This window comes from Periophthalmus magnuspinnatus, chromosome 19 (genome assembly GCF_009829125.3).
Source record: "Periophthalmus magnuspinnatus isolate fPerMag1 chromosome 19, fPerMag1.2.pri, whole genome shotgun sequence".
NCBI lineage: Eukaryota > Metazoa > Chordata > Actinopteri > Gobiiformes > Gobiidae > Periophthalmus > Periophthalmus magnuspinnatus.
In genome coordinates, this window is record NC_047144.1 from 1,370,741 (window position 1) to 1,395,053 (window position 24,313).

Here is a 24,313-nt window from a genome sequence, read left to right on the forward strand (position 1 = left end):
TGGCCCAAAATTTAAAAAACTGACACAAATTCACCGGCCAAACTCGATATTTATTGAAAAATTGACTGCACCTGATGTGATGTTTAACCTTTTCATGTGAACTTCAACACAAAATCTGGAACGACTCAAGTTTGACGTCACAAACACATGAGAGATTAAATTTGAACTAAAATACACATCAGTAGTGTTCATTTCTAATACATAAATAAAATGAATTATGTCTCGCTGTGTAGCCTTTCAAGTTTCCTTTAAAGTAAGTCTTTTTGCACATTTGATATGATCTCGCGGGCCAAATATAATTAAACCGCGGGCCAGATTTAGCCCCCAGGCCTGAGTTTGATGTATGTGGTTTGAGCTAAGCTAACTATGGTAACTATGGTAACGCTCTATGCTCTGTTTCCTCTCACTTTCCCTGTCAAACGCCTTCACTCTTCAGTTCATCTGGAGTCTTCTGTTCGTTGCTTCTCTCTGGGAAGTGCAGCTGTTTCAGATGCCCTCCCGCTGACCGCCCGGAGACTGGACCCTACATGCCCCTCCTGTCACCTGATCCTGTTCTGTGGAACCAGATCCTCCCCCTCCCCTGTCCTGGACGTCCCCTCACCCTGTCCTGGACGACCCCTCACCCTGTCCTGGACGACCCCTCACCCTGTCCTGAACGTCCCCTCACCCTGTCCTCAGAATCAGAATCAGAATCAGAAGACTTTTATTGCCATAGTCTGTGAACACAGTTCACAAACTAGGAACTTGATACGGTGAAAAAGTGCAACATAAACACACTGAATAAATACAAATACAAATAAGAGCATGCACAAAGTTAAAAAGATATGCTTAAAAAAATCAAATGAAATACTTAAAGGGAAAAAATATGTACAATAGCAGCATCAGAACAACAGTGCAAAGTGGCTTATTAAAGTGACCGGTGTTATAAAGTGTCCAGTTTAGTGCAGATATTATAGAGTGTTCATGAGACAAACAGCAGAGGGGAAGAAACTGTTCTTATGGCGAGAGGTTCTGGTCCCAATGGACCGTAGCCTCCTGCCAGAGGGAAGTGGCTCAAATAGTCCATGTCCAGGGTGAGAGGTGTCAGCTGCTCTACGGCCTGCTCCCCCCGAGTCCTGGAGACGTACAGGTCCTGTATAGATGGAAGGCTGCAGCCAATCACCTTCTCAGCAGAGCGCACAATGCGCTGCAGTCTCTGTCTGTCCCTGGCAGTGGCCCCAGCGAACCACACAGACGACCCCTCACCCTGTCCTGGACGTCCCCTCACCCTGTCCTGGACGACCCCTCACCCTGTCCTGGACGTCCCCTCACCCTGTCCTGGACGTCCCCTCACCCTGTCCTGGACGTCCCCCTGTCCCTGAGTCTTGAGTCGGCCCCACAGACTTGAACTGTATCTGTAAATGTATGAGTCAGTCCAGGACACATCTGACCACCCTGGTTTAGTCCTAGTTCAGTCCCAGTTTAGTCCCGGTTTAGTCCCTGTTTAGTCCCTGTTTAGTCCTGGTTCAGTCCTGGTTTAGTCCCGGTTTAGTCCCGGTTTAGTCCCGGTTTAGTCCCGGTTTAGTCCCGGTTTAGTCCCGGTTCAGTCCCGGTTTAGTCCTGGTTCAGTCCTGGTTTAGTCCTTGTTTAGTCCTGGTTTAGTCCTGGTTTAGTCCCGGTTCAGTCCCGGTTTAGTCCTGGTTCAGTCCTGGTTCAGTCCTGGTTTAGTCCTGGTTCAGTCCTGGTTTAGTCCTGGTTTAGTCCTGGTTCAGTCCTGGTTTAGTCCTGGTTTAATCCTTGTTTAGTCCTGGTTTAGTCCTGGTTTAGTCCTGGTTTAGTCCCGGTTTAGTCCCGGTTTAGTCCCGGTTTAGTCCTAGTTTAGTCCTGGTTTAGTCCTGGTTTAGTCCTAGTTTAGTCCTGGTTTAGTCCTGGTTTAGTCCTGGTTTAGTCCTGGTTTAGTCCTGGTTTAGTCCTGGTTTAGTCCTGGTTTAGTCCTGGTGCTCTGGGACAGTTCTCCCTGTGATTTTATAACTTTGTGTTGATTAAACTGATCTTGTTCAGCCCAAGAACAAACTGAATTGCCCTGAGCTGATACTTTACCTCCTCCTGCTGCTGCTGTTCATCTGTTTGTTTTGTGTAAAGTGTCTGTTCATTCACTCAAGGCTCTGTAGAAACTCTGAGTCGTGTTAACGCTGCTCTCCATCTGCTCTCCGTCTGCTCTCTGTCTGCTCTCCGCCTGCTCTCCGTCTGCTCTCCGCCTCATAAATCTCTCTCTATCTGCCCTGACTCTGGGTAAATATGCAAAGAGTCTCTTCTGGTCTATTTGCCTTTAAATATTTGAATATTCTGTGTAAATAAACGCACCTTTTACCTCGTCGTGTTTGCTTTTTCGATCAGTTTATCACATTAGGCTGCTTTAAAGACGCACTACGTAACTTTCCCAGTGGAGGGTCTGCCAGCTGCTTGTCTCCATGGAGATGTCATTGCTTTTGCCTGGAATGTTCCTCAGTATTCCAAACGTATAGCTGTATAGAAGACAAGCAGGTAATGTGTGCGCCAGGCTGAGTTACAGGTCAGATCTATGGAGAGGGGACCCTGCTCACAGTAAAAATGGATGTTTTTCAAGGTATTTTTTTAGCAATTATACCTGCTGTAACTGAATAAATGCAAAATAAAAGGTAGAACGTTGTCGTCATGGCGATAACAGACACAAATTCATGGGTAAAACTTGTTCCAGTCCATCTGTATTTGAAATTTAATCAATAAAGTCGTCACCTATATTATATTTTGCTATTGACGATGCAAAATCCAAACTTAGTGAAATCATCTTTTGTTCAGTGTCTTAATAAAACCCATAATCTATCCCATATGTGTCAAACTCAAGGCCCCCGTGCCAAATCCGGCCCCCCACATCATTTTATGTGGCCCTCGACAGAGTAAATTAAAGGTGTGATGGTCTTAAAATGGCATTTTATCAGAAGATACGCAGTTACACAGACATATTTTTACATCTAGGAAAATGCATATGTAAAATTTGTAACTTGAATAAGTCATAAATACAGAAATAGTTAATTAACAAGTTTAAAAAGTAGTTATTTATTTTACATCTGGCCCTTGAGAGCAGAAATTTTGATGACGTGGCCCTCGGTGAAAATGTGTTTGACACTCCTGATCTCTCCTGATGAATTTAAAGCAATTCTTGGCCTGCATTAGGACGCCCCCTGCTGGAAAAACTAAAGAAATGTAATGTAAGTGTTTTAAAGCAAGTACATAAACTGCTGTTGAACAGAAGGGGGCGCTGTTGGTAAAACTGAGCTTTATTTTATCACTAGAAATATTGAAAACTGACATTTCCTGAACATTACATAGTTTTATAGATAATAAATATTACACAAAATCATGAAAAGTATTGTTTTTTCAAAGTGACAGACATAAAACAGGCTCCTGGAAATATAAATACTGTGTGTTGACTCACTGTGCATAAATTAATATTACGTTATCTGTAATTAAATGTGTACTTCAGGCTGTTTATTCAACTATTGTTCAGACTGTATGAGGCAGAACTTGAGTAACCAGTCACAACACTCTCACGCTTACATAACAAATAACCTTCAGTCATGCAAAAGTCATCTGCTGTATATAAATGGGCTTTAGAATGCCAAAAAAAAAAAAAAAAAAGTGATTAATCATTTAATAATTAAAATTTTAATCCTCAAAATGTTGTAGCGTAAATACAAATAAGATTAAACAAATGAACAGTCTAGAATGATATATTTTAGATTTTTTTTTTAGATATTTCTTAGAGCTTCGAGCTTTTTTATTTTATATTTATTTATATTTTTTATATTATTATATATTGTGAATATTTATTTTCTCTGTTATTATCATGTCATGTTTGAGCTAAAATGAGTTATGTGTCAGAGTAATTTTTCACAGTCAAGTTTACAAGATGGAGTCAAGTAATTATGTTATACTTAAGCTTTAGACTTTATACATTTTGAACAAACAAATGAATATATTTTAGATTTTTTTTAGATGTTTCTTAGAGCTTATTTTATATTTATTTATTTATTTATTTTTATTTATTTATTTATTTCTTCTGTTATGATCATGTAATGTTTGAATTTTTTATTTTATTTTTATTTATTTATTTTTTGCTCTGTTATCATGTAATGTTTTAATTTTTTTTTTATTTTTATTTATTTATTTTTTGCTCTGTTATGATCATGTAATGTTTGAATTTTTTTATTTTATTTTTATTTATTTATTTATTTTTTGCTCTGTTATGATCATGCAATGTTTGAATTTCTTATTTTATTTTTATTTATTTATTTATTTATTTATTTGCTCTGTTATTATCATGTAATGTTTGAATTTTTTATTTTTATTTATTTATTTATTTTTTGCTCTGTTATGATCATGTAATGTTTGAATTTTTTATTTTATTTATATTTTATTTTATTTTTATTTATTTATTTATTTATTTTGCTCTGTTATGATCATGTAATATTTGAATGTTTTATTTTATTTTTAACTATTTATTTTTTTTGCTCTGTTATTATCATGTAATGTTTGAATTTTTTATTTTATTTTCAATTATTTATTTATTTATTTATTTGCTCTATTATTATCATGTAATGTTTGAATTTTTTATTTTATTTTTATTTATTTATTTAGCTCTGTTATGATCATGTAATGTTTGAATTTTTTATTTTATTTTTATTTAGTTATTTATTTGCTCTGTTATTATCATGTAATGTTTTATTTTTTTATTTTATTTTTATTTATTTTTTGCTCTATTATTATCATGTAATGTTTGAATTTTTTATTTTATTTTAATTTATTTATTTTTATGCTCTGTTATTATCATGTAATGTTTGAATTTTTTATTTTTATTTATTTATTTATTTATTTATTTTTTGCTCTGTTATGATCATGTAATGTTTGAATTTTTTATTTTATTTATATTTTATTTTATTTTTATTTATTTATTTATTTATTTTGCTCTGTTATGATCATGTAATATTTGAATGTTTTATTTTATTTTTAACTATTTATTTTTTTTGCTCTGTTATTATCATGTAATGTTTGAATTTTTTATTTTATTTTCAATTATTTATTTATTTATTTATTTGCTCTGTTATTATCATGTAATGTTTGAATTTTTTATTTTATTTTTATTTATTTATTTATTTATTTTGCTCTGTTATGATCATGTAATGTTTGAATTTTTTATTTTATTTTTATTTAGTTATTTATTTGCTCTGTTATTATCATGTAATGTTTTATTTTTTTATTTTATTTTTATTTATTTTTTTCTCTATTATTATCATGTAATGTTTGAATTTTTTTTTTTTTATTTATTTATTTTTATGCTCTGTTATTATCATGTAATGTTTGAATTTTTTATTTTATTTTTATTTATTTATTTGCTCTGTTTTGATGATGTAATATTTGAATGTTTTATTTTATTTTTAATTATTTATTAATTATTTATTTTGCTCTGTTATGATCATGTAATATCTGAACTACGTGCTGTTGTGACTTCACCAGCTGGAGTCACGTGATCACATTACACTTAAGCTCAATATTTAATGAACAAACAATAGAAAAGCGCATTAGACTCCACCGCTCCCATCTCTCCTCACTCCTTTATTCATACCTGCCCTTAAGCCCCGCCCCTCCCCTGCCCTGACGCCCCGCCCACAGTGACGCACCTGCGCCTCTGCTCCGGTCCTTCAGGTTTATCCTCCGCGCGTCGATCCGGATGGAGACGTGAAACTGGCGCTTTTTTAACCGGGATTATGGACACGAAACACGTTTTATCCGCGTGTCTCGCTCTGTTTTACGTTTCTAGTGTTTTTACGAACGGTAAGTCGACGCTTCTGCGCAAAAAAACGTGCAAATACAAGCGAGAACACACGATGGGGACCAAAAACCTCCGCTGTTTTCGCGCTTTGTCACGTCAGATTCAGCGTTAATGCTCGTTTTGTTTTGTTTTCCAGATATTTTTAATGGATTTCTATCAAATTTACCAAAATATTCAGTTGTCCAGCCTCAAATAATCCACAGGACAAAGAGGAGCGCGGACACAGTGGGAAATGTAGGATATTATTAGCAGTTTATTGAATTAATTGCGTTATTTCTCAATATAACTGTAACTTTTATTGTTTTAGAATGACACAGACGAGTCAATTTCTTATTTAATCGAAATAAACCGCAAGAAACTAAGATTACATTTGCAAAAGAACAGGTGAGTGACTGATGCTAGCAGTACTGTTAGCAAAACATTAGCCATAGCGTTAATTTTGAGCTTTTATCAATGTTTTTTTTAATTTTTTTAATGCTTTTACAGAGATTTCCTGCATCCAGACCTGTTTTCAGGAGACGAGTCCACAAAAGTACCTGTAAGTTTGATTATAAATACTTTTAATGGACATGAAACTGCAGTACTGGATAAGATTTGTGTGTACATGTATTAGCAGCTCATCTAAATATAAATACTTACTGTTATAAGACATTAAAAGTCATCACGTTCTGTTTTAGTAAGAAAATACCCAGAGAATCGCTGTGACGTCCTTAAAAAGTAGCTTAAAGTGCAGTAATTGAAGAAGTACTCCATTTTGTGAAGTAAAAGTACACATACCAAGCCAAAAAATACTCGAGTACAAGTATTGCATTGAAAAATCTACTTAAAGTATTAAAGTAAATGTTTAAAAATGCACTAAAAAGTAAAAAACAGATGTAATAAAGCTTCAAATGTTGTGATTTGTGCTAAAATGTTAAAAATAAACCCTCAGCCTTTTCAGCAGGTCTCAAAATATAATAAAAAATACTTTAACTTTTCAGTCCTGTTCAAATATGTACTCGAGTAAAGTACAGATACTTTAAATATTTGTATAAATGAATTGCCTCTCAGTACACTTTAGTACTACGTGGTGGATAGTATCTGTGCTAAATACTTATCATAGTTTTATCTGTGAAGTTACAGTACGTGGCAGAACGTGAAAAGTACAAAAATACAGGAAGTAGCGCTGAGTTTTAAAACATAATCCCTCCATTTATGTCGACAACACGGAAAATTACACCTTAAAACAAACTAAAGGTGTTGTTCTTTATGTGAATTAGTCTAATTATACCCATTGTGTAATTTAGACGCGGTTTTGGCCCTTGTTTACATTACGGTTGCTAGGTAACAGTTATGGAATTATTGCTGCCCCTGTGCAACCAGGAAGTAACCAGGAAGTTAAAAAAAAGAGAAAAAAAAATAGATAAAAACTTAAAATATAATTATGTTAAGTATGTTCTGGTTTAGTGACTTGTCTCACCTGAAAACTGAGACTAAAAGTGTCAAATTTCTGTTTTATTGTCTGAAGTTCTGGGCAAAATTGAAACTAAACTAAATTCTCTTGCTGTCGTTTATAATCTCTGTAAGTGTCAAACTCCATCAGACGTTGTTTTACTGCGTTATAATGGCGAAAAAATCTGACAATTACTACTTTTCACAGCGCTAAGACATTTATTAAGACATTTACACTGAATTAATACTTTGCAGCTGATGTCATCGACTTTCTGTACGGGGTGTGACGCTAACTGTAGGCACTGGTTTGTCTGAAGACCTGTTATTCAAGAATAAAAATTTTAAAATAGCTCATAGTGATTAACAATTTAAACATGTAATGGGGAAAAGACAAAATCAAAGGAATATTAAACAAATGAACAATCTAGAATGATATATTTTATTTTATTTTTTTAATATTTGTTAGAGCTTATATATATATATATATATTTTATATTTGTGCATGTATTTTTTATTTTTTTTTGCTTTAGACTTAATACGTTATGAGCAAACAAACAGTCTAGAATAATATATTATAGATTTTTTTTTTTTTTTAGATATTTCTTAGAGCTTATTTTATATTTATATTTTTTATATTTGTGTGTAATTTTTTTTTTTTATGCTTTAGATTTAATACTTTATGAGCAAACAAATGAACAGTCTAGAATAATGTATTTTAGATTTTTTTATTATTATTATTTTCTTAATATATATTTTTTATTTTTTTAATATTTGTGATTTTAATTTTTTCTGTTATGTCATGTTTGAGCGATGCTGAGCCATGTGTGCAAATAATTTAAACAATAATTTCGATGCTGTTAAACAAGTCCCTCTCACATAAGCTAGCATTAGCATTAGCATTAGCATTAGCCGACAGTTTTTCACATCAAACTCCTGAACAGGACCATGAACGCTCGTACTCATCACCGCCTCCTGAAAATGTGTCGTTTAAATCGTTTTTAGTATGTTTTTTATTGCATTTTCAGACTTATCTTAATACTTTTTTTTGGCTATGTGTGTGCGTTTTTTTGCTAATGTGTGCGTTGTGTCGCCGTGGCAACCGCTAAACATTCTGTCAGACACATAGAGCGATGTAAGTGCGGTCCACAGAAAGAAAGTGCCACATTGTCCTGGGAAAAGACGAGACAACGTTACCACAGTTTCTGATAAACGGCCGAACAAAAAGGACTCTTCAGATTGTGCGATGTTGAAGCACAAATTCTCACAGTTGTATCAAAAAGTCGACACAAAACTGCCGATAAAATATAAAAAATAAATAAAACTTAAACCTGTGAAGGACAAATCTCTGATAAAACCCGTCCCAGACTGAGCTCTCCCCGAATGCAAATGAACTGCTGTTTCATTGTAACGATATACCAACACGTAAAAAGGTGCAGTGCGTAACTTTTCGGGTGCGGCACCTGCTCGTCTCCATGGTGATGGCATTGCTTTTGGCCCAGAATGTTCCACAGTATGCCATTAGACATTTTAAAAGGTTTAGAAAGTTAGATCTGAGATAAAAGTGTGTGTTTTCAGTGTGTGTTTTATAAAAAAAAAAAAAAAAAAAAAAAAAATTCAAGAAAGATTAATGCGTTACTGTGGGACATTTCAGACAAAGCAATAACATCTCCATGGAAACGAGCAGTAATGCACCTCTCATCTTTTTTTTTTTTTTTCTTTTTTTTGCTGTTTTATTGTAATGGTATAGCAATGCTTAAAGGTGCAGTGCGTAACTTTTCGGGTGCGGCACCTGCTCGTCTCCATGGTGATGGCATTGTTTTTGGCCCAGAATGTTCCACAGTATGCCATTAGACACTTAAAAGGTTTAGAAAGTTAGATCTGAGATAAAAGTGTGTGTTTTCAGTGTGTGTTTTGTAAAAAAAAAAAAAATTCAAGAAAGATTAATGCGTTACTGTGGGACATTTCAGACAAAGCAATAACATCTCCATGGAAACGAGCAGTAATGCACCTCATCTTTTTTTTTTTTCTTTTTTTTTTTTGCTGTTTTATTGTAATGGTATAGCAATGCTTAAAGGTGCAGTGCGTAACTTTTTTGGTGCGGCACCTGCTCGTCTCCATGGTGATGCCATTGTTTTTGGCCCAGAATGTTCCACAGTATGCCATTAGACATTTAAAAGGTTTAGAAAGTTAGATCTGAGATAAAAGTGTGTGTTTTCAGTGTGTGTTTTGTAAAAAAAAAAAAAAAAAAAAAAAAAATTCAAGAAAGATACATGCGTTACTGTGGGACATTTCAGACAAAGCAATAACATCTCCATGGAAACGAGCAGTAATGCACCTCTCATCTTTTTTTTTTTTTTTTTTTTGCTGTTTTATTGTAATGGTATAGCAACGCTTAAAGGTGCAGTGTGTAACTTTCCTGGTCCGCTACCTGCTTGTCTTATTGCTAGAATGTTCCGTAGTATGGCATTAAACGGGTTAGATCTTTTTGTTGTCTTTTTGATGTTTTTCAGTGTTTTTTTTATTATTTTTTTGCATATTTAAAAAAATCAAGAAAGAGCAAAGCCGTACTGTGGGACATTCCAGGCTTAGCAATGATATCGCTATGGAAACGAGCATGTAACGACGCCCACGCGTGCTAGAAAAGTTCCACAGTGCTCTTTTCAAGTAGCTGTTGGTGATGATTGTATCTTATTATCTTTTGCATAGTGTGTGTGTTTTTTTGTTTGTTTTTTTTTTACTTCTTGAACATTGTGGCGAAATATCGTGTTAAATTTGAAACAGAAAAAAGCTACAGTGTGTAACTTTCTGGAGCTGGCATGTCCTCTGTTGGATTCCACGGAAACAAAAAGCTGAACCCACACTTATTTACTTAACATACGGAACATTCTCCACGGAGACGGACACGTTTTACGCCGCACTGTGAAAGATTATAGTCAAAGGAGCTACGTCTCCATGGAAACGGATGGAAATGTTGGCACAATCAGAGTCAGGTTTGTGGAGATGCAAGCCCCGCTCACTATAACGACTCCTGTTTTTACAGTCAGTGGAAAAAAAAACGACAAAGAAACAAAAGAACTTTTATTTTAGTCTCTCTTTGGCTAAAAAGTGACATACTGTGGCTTTAATTCGACACTAATGCGTTCCAAGATGGCCGAAGAGAAGCAATGTGGAAGTAAAGACTCGGTTTGGTCGTCGTTTGTGTGATTCTTTTGTTTTGTGTTTTTTAAGGTTCACTGTTATTATCACGGAGAAGTGGAGGGACACACAGACGCAGTGGTGGCTGTCAGTACATGCTATGGACTCAGGTAAAGTACTACTACTACTACTACTACTGCTGCAAGTACTACACTACTGCTACTGCTAATATGGCTGTTACTCCTCCTCCTCCTAATTCTTCTACTACTGTCATGACTACTACGACTACTACTGCTACTACTGCTGTGCTATCAAACAACTACTACTGCAACTACTTCCTACTACATTTACACTTTGGTGTAACTGCAGTCCCGATGTAGTACTTTGGTTTAACTGCAGTCCCGATGTAGTACTTTGGTGTAACTGCAGTCCCGATGTAGTACTTTGGTTTAACTGCAGTCCTGATGTAGTACTTTGGTTTAACTGCAGTCCTGATGTAGTACTTTGGTTTAACTGCAGTCCTGATGTAGTACTTTGGTTTAACTGCAGTTTAGTCCTGATGTAGTACTTTGGTTTAACTGCAGTCCTGATGTAGTACTTTGGTTTAACTGCAGTCCTGATGTAGTACTTTGGTTTAACTGCAGTCCTGATGTAGTACTTTGGTTTAACTGCAGTCCCGATGTAGTACTTTGGTTTAACTGCAGTCCTGATGTAGTACTTTGGTTTAACTGCAGTCCTGATGTAGTACTTTGGTTTAACTGCAGTCCTGATGTTGTACTTTGGTTTAACTGCAGTCCTGATGTAGTACTTTGGTTTAACTGCAGTCCTGATGTAGTACTTTGGTGTAACTGCAGTCCTGATGTAGTACTTTGGTTTAACTGCAGTCCTGATGTTGTACTTTGGTTTAACTGCAGTCCTGATGTAGTACTTTGGTTTAACTGCAGTCCTGATGTAGTACTTTGGTTTAACTGCAGTCCTGATGTAGTACTTTGGTTTAACTGCAGTTTAGTCCTGATGTAGTACTTTGGTTTAACTGCAGTCCTGATGTAGTACTTTGGTGTAACTGCAGTCCTGATGTAGTACTTTGGTTTAACTGCAGTCCTGATGTAGTACTTTGGTGTAACTGCAGTCCCGATGTAGTACTTTGGTTTAACTGCAGTCCCGATGTAGTACTTTGGTTTAACTGCAGTCCTGATGTAGTACTTTGGTGTAACTGCAGTCCTGATGTAGTACTTTGGTTTAACTGCAGTCCTGATGTTGTACTTTGGTTTAACTGCAGTCCTGATGTTGTACTTTGGTTTAACTGCAGTCCTGATGTAGTACTTTGGTTTAACTGCAGTCTTGATGTAGTACTTTGGTGTAACTGCAGTCCTGATGTAGTACTTTGGTGTAACTGCAGTCCTGATGTAGTACTTTGGTTTAACTGCAGTCCCGATGTAGTACTTTGGTGTAACTGCAGTCCTGATGTTGTACTTTGGTTTAACTGCAGTCCCGATGTAGTACTTTGGTTTAACTGCAGTCCTGATGTAGTACTTTGGTTTAACTGCAGTCCTGATGTAGTACTTTGGTTTAACTGCAGTCCTGATGTAGTACTTTGGTGTAACTGCAGTCCTGATGTTGTACTTTGGTTTAACTGCAGTCCCGATGTAGTACTTTGGTGTAACTGCAGTCCTGATGTAGTACTTTGGTGTAACTGCAGTCCTGATGTAGTACTTTGGTTTAACTGCAGTCCTGATGTTGTACTTTGGTTTAACTGCAGTCCCGATGTAGTACTTTGGTTTAACTGCAGTCCCGATGTAGTACTTTGGTTTAACTGCAGTCCCGATGTAGTACTTTGGTTTAACTGCAGTCCCGATGTAGTACTTTGGTTTAACTGCAGTCTCGATGTAGTACTTTGGTTTAACTGCAGTCCCGATGTAGTACTTTGGTTTAACTGCAGTCCCGATGTAGTACTTTGGTTTAACTGCAGTCCCGATGTAGTACTTTGGTTTAACTGCAGTCCTGATGTTGTACTTTGGTTTAACTGCAGTCCCGATGTAGTACTTTGGTTTAACTGCAGTCCTGATGTAGTACTTTGGTTTAACTGCAGTCCTGATGTAGTACTTTGGTTTAACTGCAGTCCTGATGTAGTACTTTGGTTTAACTGCAGTCCTGATGTTGTACTTTGGTTTAACTGCAGTCCTGATGTAGTACTTTGGTTTAACTGCAGTCCTGATGTAGTACTTTGGTTTAACTGCAGTCCTGATGTAGTACTTTGGTTTAACTGCAGTCCTGATGTAGTACTTTGGTTTAACTGCAGTCCTGATGTTGTACTTTGGTTTAACTGCAGTCCTGATGTTGTACTTTGGTTTACCTGCATTCCCGATGTAGTACTTTGGTTTAACTGCAGTCCTGATGTAGTACTTTGGTGTAACTGCAGTCCTGATGTAGTACTTTGGTGTAACTGCAGTCCTGATGTAGTACTTTGGTGTAACTGCAGTCCCGATGTAGTACTTTGGTTTAACTGCAGTCCCGATGTAGTACTTTGGTTTAACTGCAGTCCCGATGTAGTACTTTGGTTTAACTGCAGTCCCGATGTTGTACTTTGGTTTAACTGCAGTCCTGATGTAGTACTTATATTTTATTACATATATTATTTTATTCATATGAAGTAACGATGTTCCAGTAAAAACAAAATGCTTTTATTCCATTTTAAACTGTACAAGTTCAATTACACTGTAAAAATGTGAAGTGCATGTACTTTTTGCTACTACCACTACTACTTCTATTAACACCGCAGCCATTTTCGCTACTACTACTACTACTACTACTACTACTACTACTACTGACAACAGCTGCTATAGGCCTACAAATAACCCAAGATACTGAGATACTAGTACTACTTTTAACACTGCAACCTATTTGCTTACAACTACGACCACTACTACTACTTCTATTAACATTGCAACCTGTTAGCTACTACTACTACTACTACTACTACTACTACTACTACTACTACTACTACTACTACTACTACTACTACTACTACTACTACTACTACTACTACTACTACTACTACTACTACTTCTTCAGTGAGTATATACAGTTACTTCAGTGAGTATATACAGTTACTTCAGTGAGTATATACAGTTACTTCAGTGAGTATTTACAGTTACTTCAGTGAGTGTATACAGTTACTTCAGTGAGTATATACAGTTACTTCAGTGAGTATTTACAGTTACTTCAGTGAGTATTTACAGTTACTTCAGTGAGTATTTACAGTTACTTCAGTGAGTGTATACAGTTACTTCAGTGAGTGTATACAGTTACTACAGTGAGTATATACAGTTACTTCAGTGAGTATATACAGTTACTACAGTGAGTGTATACAGTTACTTCAGTGAGTATATACAGTTACTTCAGTGAGTGTATACAGTTACTTCAGTGAGTATATGCAGTTACTTCAGTGAGTATATACAGTTACTTCAGTGAGTATATACAGTTACTTCAGTGAGTATTTACAGTTACTTCAGTGAGTATTTACAGTTACTTCAGTGAGTGTATACAGTTACTTCAGTGAGTATATACAGTTACTACAGTGAGTATATACAGTTACTTCAGTGAGTATATACAGTTACTACAGTGAGTGTATACAGTTACTTCAGTGAGTGTATACAGTTACTTCAGTGAGTATATACAGTTACTACAGTGAGTATATACAGTTACTTCAGTGAGTATATACAGTTACTACAGTGAGTGTATACAGTTACTTCAGTGAGTGTATACAGTTACTTCAGTGAGTATATACAGTTACTTCAGTGAGTATATACAGTTACTTCAGTGAGTATATACAGTTACTTCAGTGAGTATATACAGTTACTTCAGTGAGTATATACAGTTACTTCATAATATTTTCTTGGGTGAAACTTGATCTTATGGAGTTTTCATAACAAAAACCTTTTCCTCAAACGGTTTATCCTCGACGCGTCAGATGCCCTCCCGTCTGTGCGTCAGATGCCCTCCCGTCCTTCCGTCTGCGTGTCAGATGCCCTCCCGTCCTCCCGTCTGCGTGTCAGATGCCCTCCCGTCCTCCCGTCTGCGTGTCAGATGCCCTCCCGTCCTCCTGAAAACGATTTACAAGCTGCAAGAAGAGTTGATAAAATAAGAGCTTGAAAATGCATTAAATTAAGAATCAAACCATAACATGTGCTGTATTTGTGCTTTTATTTTGAAGGGGCATCATTGTACTTGAAGACGAGACCTACGGATTAGAGCCAATTCCCGAATCGACCTCAAACCAACACATTTTGTATCGTTTGAGCGACGTAAACTCAGAGTCGACCACGTGTGGAGTTGTAGAAAGCGAAGAAAATTATGACGGACAAGCTCAGAACCAAAGCCATTTTGAGCCGGGACGCTTTGTGCCGTCACTGCTGCGGGTGAGTGTGTTTGTGTTTAATCTGTGCGCAGTGGGAATGAACCTGTTACTGCAAGTTTCACAAACAAATACATACTAAAACTAAAATGTGTCACAAGTATAAGACACACAGAGTACACACACACACACACACACACGATGAACCCACTTAGTACTGCAGTAGTTTGTACTGATCTCTGGGTCTCACACGTGTACTAAATGTGATTCTTGCCCGAGTTTGTTAGTTCTTAGTTCGGTCTTTTTGTTAATTCTTCTGGACGTGTTTAAAATGTTTGACTCTGAACCGAATTCTTTTATTAAAACATAAATTGTAAATCTTATCACGATGTTTGTCAGAAAAATCAGTAAGTGCAAATATGAACACACTTTAGTATTTCACTGGTGAACTGTGTCGGAGCCGCTGATGGTCCCTGTTTAATTAGTCCTGGTTTAGTCCTGGTTTAGTCCTGGTTCAGTCCTGGTTCAGTCCTGGTTCAGTCCTGGTTCAGTCCCGGTTCAGTCCTGGTTTAGTCCTGGTTCAGTCCTGGTTCAGTCCTGGTTCAGTCCCGGTTCAGTCCTGGTTCAGTCCTGGTTCAGTCCTGGTTTAGTCCTGGTTCAGTCCTGGTTCAGTCCTGGTTCAGTCCTGGTTCAGTCCCGGTTCAGTCCTGGTTTAGTCCTGGTTCAGGTGCCTAAAGGAACAACAGAAGAGACATGTTTGATTTTGTCTCTTTTCTAAACAACACAACCATCTAATAAAAGTACACATAGTATAAATACACAAAAATACAGTGTGTTAGGGCAGAAAAACTACAAAAAAGTCATATCACCATCATGAATACAGAGTTGATCAAGCACAGTATCGGCACACGTCATATCAGTCCTGTAACACAAACTTTAAACCAACATTTTAAATTTGTTTTTCAATCTCAACAGAAAAAGCGTAATTTGCCGACCACCAGTTATGTGGAGCTGGCTCTGATTGTGGATAACCAAAGAGTGAGTATCTTCTGTAAATACATGTTAAATTCTCTTTTTAATTAAAAGTACTAATGATTTTTATACATTTTTTTTTTATGTGCTTTGTTGCAGTACAATTTCAAGAAGAAAAATGAGACCGCCGTTCGTGAGGAGATGGTGGAAACGGTCAATTTAATCGACGGGGTGAGAATTATACCATGGATTAGAGGAAGGACCACAGACTGTTTGTGTAAATGGACGTAGCTAACACGCTAGCAGCGGCGTTCCAAACAGGAAGTGGTCACGGTCGCACTTCCGGCTCCACCGACTCTGGCTTCAATTCACTTTTACGTTAGAAAACTGTCTCTCTGTAACTGCTGCTGTCAGACTCGTCATTTTGAATTCCCTCAGTACTACAGTAGTCTTGTTCGTGGTAGTAACTCGTGTATTTCCTCAGTACTACAAGCCCCTGAACATCCGCGTGATGCTCGTTCATCTGGAGGTCTTCAAGGACTCGAACCCCTTCAGCGTGGAGGGCGCACCCGGAGAAGTCCTGGGACGATTCGCCAAATGGAGGAGAGAAAACCTGAACCCCCGAACGCGCAACGACGTGGGGCAGTTTGTCATGTGAGTACGGCGTTTGAGGGGTAGTATTGTCCCTCACTTGAGTTAAAAAGTGATGGGATTATTTAAAAACGCACAAACGTGAAGGTCTTTAGGGCTTCACATCAGCTTGTGTCGCTCTAACTTACACAGTCCCGGTTCGGTCCCGGTTCGGTCCCGGTTCGGTCCCGGTTCGGTCCCGGTTCGGTCCCGGTTCGGTCCCGGTTCGGTCCCGGTTTAGTCCCGGTTTAGTCCTGGTTCAGTCCCGGTTCAGTCCTGGTTCAGTCCTGGTTCAGTCCTGGTTCAGTCCTGGTTTTGAGCTTGTGTCGCTCTAAAGTTACACACTCGTGATTTAAAATGTATAAATTATAACATAATGATCCACAATATTCATCTAAAATGACTTGATAAAACAAATAAATCCGCTGACGTCTGCGTTAGAAAACTGCGGTGTCCATTAGGAGCTGACGTCGCCGTAAACGTCATCACGACAAAGCGCCGCGTGCTGTAGCGCCCCCTATGGACAGATGCACATCACACTAGAGCTGCACATTGGAATTGAAGGAGACAGCTCCAACAAATATGTATGTAATGCCATGATGACGATGTTGGATTTTCAGTGTTTGTTTGTCTCCTCTCCCAGTGGTCGTCCTGGTGCTTATGGGAATGTGCTGGGAATGGCTTTCGTCGGGACCGTCTGCTCCTTGGCCAGCTCCGCAGGCATCAACGTGGTCAGTTCAAATTGTTTTCAAATTTTCAAATTAAGTTCACGAGTCACATTTTAAACTCGTCCAGAATCAAGACTGAAGTCTGGATCATGTTTGTGGAGGACTAAACGAGACGTGGGATTTATTTAAATTTTACGTCACAAACACGGGTGCAATTAACCATTATATTAGAATGATGATTAAAGTAGCTGGAAGGTAAAAAAAATATATATGGATATGACAAATTATAATAATGTTATGAATACGTTCCATATGTAATTAACTGTTTTATATAGTGCTTTTCCACCTTCTCGCACCGCCGACTTGTGGGTAAACGTAAGGTTCTTGGCCCTCAAACGTCCAGGTGAATTGGCCCATATTATATTAAACTGTACTTTTTACTGCCCTTATCAAATACTGAATGTGTCCTGTTGAGGATGTGAGCCTGAATAAAGGTGGAGTGGTTCAGTCTAACTTGTAGTAATATCACAGATTTGAAGTATTCACTGTATTCGTGCCCAGTCTGTGGCCCATAATCAGCCTCAGCTTTGTCTGTGTTTTTATACGTGGCCCTGGAGGAAGAATCTGATCACTCAAACAATGTTTTATGACGACGACCTTTGGTTCAGTGGTGAAACGCTCTACCAAGTCACCCTGTTTTGTTTTTTTTTTTGTCTGGGAGGGCATCTGACACAGAGGGAGGGCATCTGACACAGAGGGAGGCTTAGTTCTCAAAGAGGACACGTATATCACCTAAATATTACTATTATTACTATTAGTATTACTCTAACTGCAAGGTCAGAATCCTCAGGTGGAGTTCACTGTAAAGATCAGAGATTCACACCGAAGTGTCAAAAAGACGTCGGACGCCTCCATTCGGACGCCTGCGGTCGGACGCCTGCGGTCGGACGCCTCTGGTCGGACGCCTCTGGTCGGACGCCTCCGGTCGGACGCCTCCGGTCGGACGCCTCTGGTCGGACGCCTTTGCATTTGAGGACAAACGCCTCTGACGTGGTTGTAAAAGGATTTTGAGCCATGAGATTAATATGACACGTTTGAGGAGCTAATCCCAAACTAATAATGAGAAAGTTCAACATTTGCGAATCAGAAGTTTGTAGATTTTTGAAAAACATTGAATCTCTCATAGGGTTAGACGGAGTCACACAGGCCCCGCCCTCCATCTTAAACTATGACATCATCCATTCTAGAACATGAACGCAGCCTGTTTTGAGTAGATTTCTCTTCTTTCTCTTCTTTCTGTCTTCCTCAGTCCAGTTCAAATGCTTTTTAACTCGTGACACCTGCCGCCTTCACGCGCTCCTTTGTCCTGATGGAAACTGATCTCCTCTTTACATAATTCATGGTCAGAAGGACACACCTCTGCTCCAAACACGACGTCAAACGGGTTAGACCTGAATGCACCGTGAAACAGGATATTGGCATTCCTCACGTGCTTTTCATTTGGCTGCACTTTAGATAGAATTCAGCGACTGAAGGCGCTGTACCTGTTTTTCTTTTGTTTGTTTTTTACATCTTAAAACCGTGAACGCATTCATTTTAAACAGCTCACTTATTTTATTATCAGACTTACTTTGACCTCAGGAGCTGCTTATACAATATCCTCCTGAGACCTGGTGTCCACACATTTTGGATTGTTTAGGCCACAGTGCAAATTTTTAGAATAACAACAACAAGAACATGTTCAATTTTGAATATTTCTAAGAGTTTAGAATATTTATTTTTTTGTTTATTTTTATTTTTTTATTTAATTATTTTTATTTAATTATTTTATTTTTATTTGTTTTTATTATTTTTATTGTATTGTATTTTTTATTTTTTTATTTACTTATTTTTTTATTATTTTATTTGATTAAAGCTCGGGTCTCAGGAGGTTAAATATGTAGTGGGACAGGAGTGTCTAGTTTAAAGGTGTTATATCACACAAAAGTGCCTCTTGTAGCTTTAAGCCGTGTTTTAATGCTGTTATCACCTCCAAAAAGACCTGGAGTTGTGTTTTCACTCACACATGTTTGAGTCACTCTTTATTTTTAGTCATATATCTTAGCTCAAATGTCTGTTCCACCTTGTGACGTCATGAAGCTGTAGTTTTCATGTTACCAGCTCCTTTTCCCTTTTGTTCAGAGAGACTGGTAAATCCAGGGCTGAGATCATCCAAATGATTCTGGGTGTGTGGAGTGTGTGAATATGTGTGTGATGAGGAAACATCAGAACAGAGCTCAGAAAATAGTGTAATATGGGCCTTTAATATGCAGTTGATGAATGATCTCTTTGGTTTTGTGGCGTTTCCAGACTGTCAGGTTTAATGCATGAATGAGGAAAGCCGAGCCCGGGTTACTACATGAAGCGCCGTAGAGTTTAGCTCCTGAGGATATATTGTTGGAGCGTATTTACAGACATGGTGTTTTTTCATGGTAGTTATGTTCAGACTTTTTATTCTGCGTTTACCTGCAGTAAAACGTTTCCTCTCCAGTTCACAGACACAGCCACTCTGTCGTACTTCTCCACCATCGTCGCCCACGAGATCGGACACAACCTGGGCATGAACCACGACCGTGATGGCTGTGTCTGCGATGGAAGTTGCATCATGGGAGCTGGGTAAAACACTTTATATTTAAATGTTTCTACAAATATGTAACGGGAAAACTGCAGGGACAGAATTATTGGACCTTTTCGAAAAATAGGATATTTCTCATCTAACAACTGACCTTGAAAATATGCATTGTTACTCTGAAAAGAATTCCACAGCAAAAGAAACACCTGAATCTGACACCTGTAGCTGATTAAATGCAGGGTGGATGTTTAATGCCATCAGTGCAGAAAAGGGTAAAGTGCTTCTCCTCTACTACCTGCTTCTTCTGTCCTTTAGAGGTGGAGCGGCGAGCTTCAGCAGCTGCAGTGCAGATGACTTTGAGAAGCTGGTGCTGCGAGGAGGGGGAGAGTGTCTTAAAAACGCCCCATCGCACTCAGACGTCGTGGGCATCGCCAAGTGCGGCAACGGCCTCCTGGAGGACGGAGAGCAGTGCGACTGTGGAACCCCCGAGGTCAGAGAAGGCCGTTTCATAAGTGTCAGGGTTTCACGTTTTTCTAAATCTGGCTCGGTTTGATATAGTGAGATAGTAATCCAGCCGCAGCTCCCTGTCACTGCCTTATCACCAAATATTTATTGACTTCAGCATGAATTATAAACTTTACAGTTTGTTTTTCAGTTATAAAATAAATCAAATAAAAACGGTAGTGTTTTGACACCTCTTGATAATTCAAAAATATAAAACGATCATTTCCAGGCTGACTTCTGACTTTTATCATGAAAACAAATATACTGCCATATTGGGAGTCTGGATCATCGTCATTCCTCAAGTACAGATGGACAGATACGTTTTTTTTTATGGCTGATGCAGACACTGATTGTTTAGAATCCAGAGGAACCGATGACTGATAAGATCTGCTGATATTTGGGTCGATACGTAGGACCAGTTTTGATTATTTCGTCAAATGATGTCATTTAAATTTACTACAAACTCACCCACAGCCCCTTTTTTTACCACAGACCTATAAGAGAGCAGTGTATCACATTTTGTGCAGGTGTCTCTTCGTACTAAACAGTTAAAATAAAGGTTTGTGTGTATTTTTTAAGCGGCAGATGGAGCAAAACAAAATATCGGTCTGTGCTGGAGATTCAATGCCGATATTCCATATGCAAGAAAGTCCAGATATCGGCCTGACATATCGGTCTATCTCTACTTCCAAAGACACCGTTTGAACTCGTTTTACAAAGTGCAGCCTTCTTGTATTCAGTACTCTGCTCAAACTACTTGGCATTTACATTTTCTAATATGATTTTTTTTTGTTATTTTAGGAGTGTAAAGACAAATGTTGTGATGCAGCGACCTGTAAATTCACCAAAGGCTCTGCGTGCGCGGCCGGGAGGTGCTGTCTGAACTGTCAGGTCTGTATCACTTTAATGGACTTAAACCTGTAAAACTAATAATTAAAACTGCAAGCAGCGATAAACGGTCCTCGCCACCACAATGGGAGAGCTGCATATCGACCTTGGCTTGACATGCGACTCAATATTTACACCGTCATGTTGGAGATAAAGCTTTGTCCAGCTCATCAAAATACACGCTACACTGGGTTTGTCTGAATCTGACGATGTTTGCAAAAGGTACAGAAATATTTAATGCTTCGTTAAGAGCTCGTCATGACCACACCCTGACACTTATGTACATTATTTTAACAACTTTTGACCCCAGATATTTTCTGATGATGCTGCCTCAGTTTGGAGTCCGTCAGATAAAAACCCTAGGACAAGTTTGTTAAAGTATGTGTAGATTTTGGACATCTGTATGATTACATTCACATCAGTGTCAGGGTGTGGTCCCCATAGACTTTTTCTGCTCAGGGTCACATGAAGGATCTGAACCAAATCTCATGAGTCTGAGGATTTTGCATTGTATTTTTTCAGTCTGGGCTCCCATTGGCCCATAATTTGTTTTTAGGCTTTTTAAATATAGATAAACAGAGCACAGCATCTGTTGTTGTTGCCATGGCAACTGTCGCTGGAGAGTGAAATTCCATTGGCTCCAGAAGTAAAGTTATGACATCATCACTTCTGGTGGTTGCTACGGGAGACGAGCGATGATGTCACAAAGTGACAGGTCAAAGCTTTGAAGGACTTATTTCAGATCAGAGTAGACGTGCTCCAGGTCAGTTTAGTTTGTATTAGTAGTGTGAGGTTAAAAGGTGATTATCAGGTTCAAATTGAATTGTTTGAAATTGACGTAAAGACGGGCCACGGTAAAGGCAGTATGGAAGTGTGCAATCGTCAAATAGGGATTATACTGGAGGAGTGGAGGGAGGTAGAGAAAAAACATGAGGACGCAGAGAGTCTCTGGCTGGTTAAACAGCAGAGCTGGGTCCTCAGTGAGACTGGACAGGGCGAGTTGCCGTGGACAGACCGAGAGAGGGTGTGGTTACAGGAGGAGGAATCCTTCAAGCGTCAGGTTGAGGATTTCTGGAGGTCTGTCGAGGGAAAGCTGGACACCGGGTCTTTCGAGTACCCGGATCTCCTCGAGGTAGAGAGGCAGTTTTTTAAGCGGCAGAGACACCTGGACGCCCGAAGAGCCCAGTGGCTCGAGAAAGAGGCGTATGTCAGGGGGAAGGAAAACAGGCAGGGAATTGAACTCCTGGACCATCAGTTGAAATGGAGCAAGAAAGAAAATGTAAAACTGAAGAGCCAATTGGAAAGGGACACAAACAATTGGCTGTGGAAGGAACAAGACTACTTGCAAAAATTGCTCCAGTGGCAAGAAGAATGTCAGGCATTAGATCTGCATTTGTCGCTTCTGGAGAAAAAGGTTGAAAAGCTCCAGGAGGGTTCTTCAAGTGTTCAGTCTAGTGAGGAGGGGAGGGAGGAAGGACAGATCAGGCACTTGGACAGCGAGACTCAGTTCCCGCTGAACCCCACAGAACCAGAAGAGGGAAGAATTTACTTTGCGGAGGATTTCTATGGTCCTCATCCACAGAGGAAGACTTTTTGGCGTTGGTTTTTGCGAAAGTGTCGTCGTGTAAGGCGTCGTTCTGAGTAAGGCGTCGTTCTGAGTAAGGCGTCGTTCTGAGTAAGGCGTCGTTCTGAGTAAGGCGTCGTTCTGAGTAAGGCGTCGTTCTGAGTAAGGCGTCGTTCTGAGTAAGGGGTCGTTGTAAGTTTGTAGTAAATAATTACGACCTGTAGGGGGCAGCAGAATGGACTTTCAGAGTTTGTTAGGCTGCCCGGTGCTCAACAGCCCAGGCCAACGGGATTGTGAAAGGTTCACAGTCGGTGTTGGTAGGTCAGAATGTGTAAGTGTAGTGAGTAGTTCAGAGCTGTAGGGGGCAGCAGTATAGACTTTCAGAGTTTGTGAGGTTGCCTTTTATGTACAAATGTTAGTTGTTGTTTTTTAGTTGTCTGTGGAATCCCTCAGTCGTCCAGGTCTGATCCGTAGAAAAAGACCAAGTTTAAATCTGTCACTGGACAAATCGTTGTAGAAGTGAAGACGTTTCTTTGCTCGTCCAAGTCTCTTCTTCAGTTGTGGTCAGATTACTGCTGGACACTGCCTTATATCTGTCTGGAGGGAGGGGCTAACGACACTGAAACTGTAAACAGCTACTATCTCCAGTTTAAGTGTTAATGACCCACCAATTTCTGGGTGTGTCTGAAAACCTTCAGAGAATATTCTATTCTAAACACTTTAAGACAGAAACTGGTTCACCCAAAGGACAAAACCCTGAGCCACAACAAAGTAACATGGTCTACTCCATTCAGTGAAGAGTGCAGGAAGAAGTAAACAGTCACTCCATAAGAGAATGAACCAACACCATCGAGAGAGCAGCTCAGGACACAGTCTGCTGTTCATCTGCATCTCAAAGACACAGACCACTCCTTTGAAGAGAGTGAGGTTCAGATCTGAATCAGAGAAAATAAATGGTTTGAGAGGAGAGTTAAATAAGCTATTCTTGTTTCTCCCTGTGTCTGGATGGGTTTCCTCCGGGTACTCCGGTTTCCCCCATCAACCAAAACATGAACGCCCTTCGAGACAACTGTTGTTGTGATTTTGGGCGTTACAAAAATAAATGAATTGAATTAAATAAAATTAAGTTTGTTTAACTACAATAATTTTTCTTTGATACACTGAATCATTTTGTGCTGAATTAAACTCCAGTCCTTATTTCCAGTTAAATAAAGAAGCAAAATACTTTTAAAAGCCTCTTTTGTTTGTCATTATTTATAGATGAATGTAAAAACACTAAACCTTGTGACAGAAAATATCAACCACCTTAGTGTTTTCTGGAGCCTTTTAAGACGATGGAGCAGTGGCAGCTTAAATCCAAAGGGTTTCAAAGTCGAGTGAAATGGTGAAAATCTTCCGTCCACTAATCTCCGGATCCACAGGCAGACACACCTCTACACCTGGAAGTACAAGGTCCTGTACAGATCAGAGAGAGACAGGACTTCAGAAGGGCCATATGGGCTGTCATTTAAATCACAACATCTGAAACTACTTAAGAACAGAATCAAGTCTGCTGATTTCTCGTTTGGAACATTTGCGACGTCGCCGTAAACGTCGTCACAACAAAGTGCGGCGCTGTCGGCCGCTCCTGTGGACAGCTGCACGTCACACAAGCCACAACTGTCTCTGAGAACAGATTTATTGTATAAGCAGCTCTTGAGGTCAAAAC

The 24,313-nt window shown here is 38.7% G+C and overlaps 2 protein-coding genes across 3 annotated transcripts in view; both read left to right on the forward strand.

Annotated features, from left to right (window-relative positions):
- Positions 1-24,313, forward strand: part of LOC129456146 (NLR family CARD domain-containing protein 3-like) — a 217,679-nt gene that overhangs the window by 155,765 nt on the left and 37,601 nt on the right. The gene's annotated exons all lie outside the window — the stretch shown is intronic.
- Positions 5,696-24,313, forward strand: part of zgc:174164 (uncharacterized protein LOC570656 homolog) — a 31,689-nt gene continuing 13,071 nt past the window's right edge. Inside the window, exons 1-13 of one of the 2 annotated variants that reach the window (XM_055229724.1) lie at positions 5,696-5,850; positions 5,985-6,082; positions 6,156-6,232; positions 6,335-6,386; positions 10,508-10,584; positions 14,628-14,832; positions 15,744-15,806; positions 15,900-15,971; positions 16,225-16,394; positions 17,014-17,101; positions 19,569-19,693; positions 19,965-20,139; positions 20,955-21,044. In XM_055229724.1, coding sequence (XP_055085699.1) covers positions 5,784-5,850; positions 5,985-6,082; positions 6,156-6,232; positions 6,335-6,386; positions 10,508-10,584; positions 14,628-14,832; positions 15,744-15,806; positions 15,900-15,971; positions 16,225-16,394; positions 17,014-17,101; positions 19,569-19,693; positions 19,965-20,139; positions 20,955-21,044 — 1,359 coding nt within the window. In that variant the 5' untranslated portion in view covers positions 5,696-5,783. The remainder of the gene's footprint in view (positions 5,851-5,984; positions 6,083-6,155; positions 6,233-6,334; positions 6,387-10,507; positions 10,585-14,627; positions 14,833-15,743; positions 15,807-15,899; positions 15,972-16,224; positions 16,395-17,013; positions 17,102-19,568; positions 19,694-19,964; positions 20,140-20,954; positions 21,045-24,313) is intronic. The other variant, XM_055229725.1, reaches the window with a different exon arrangement.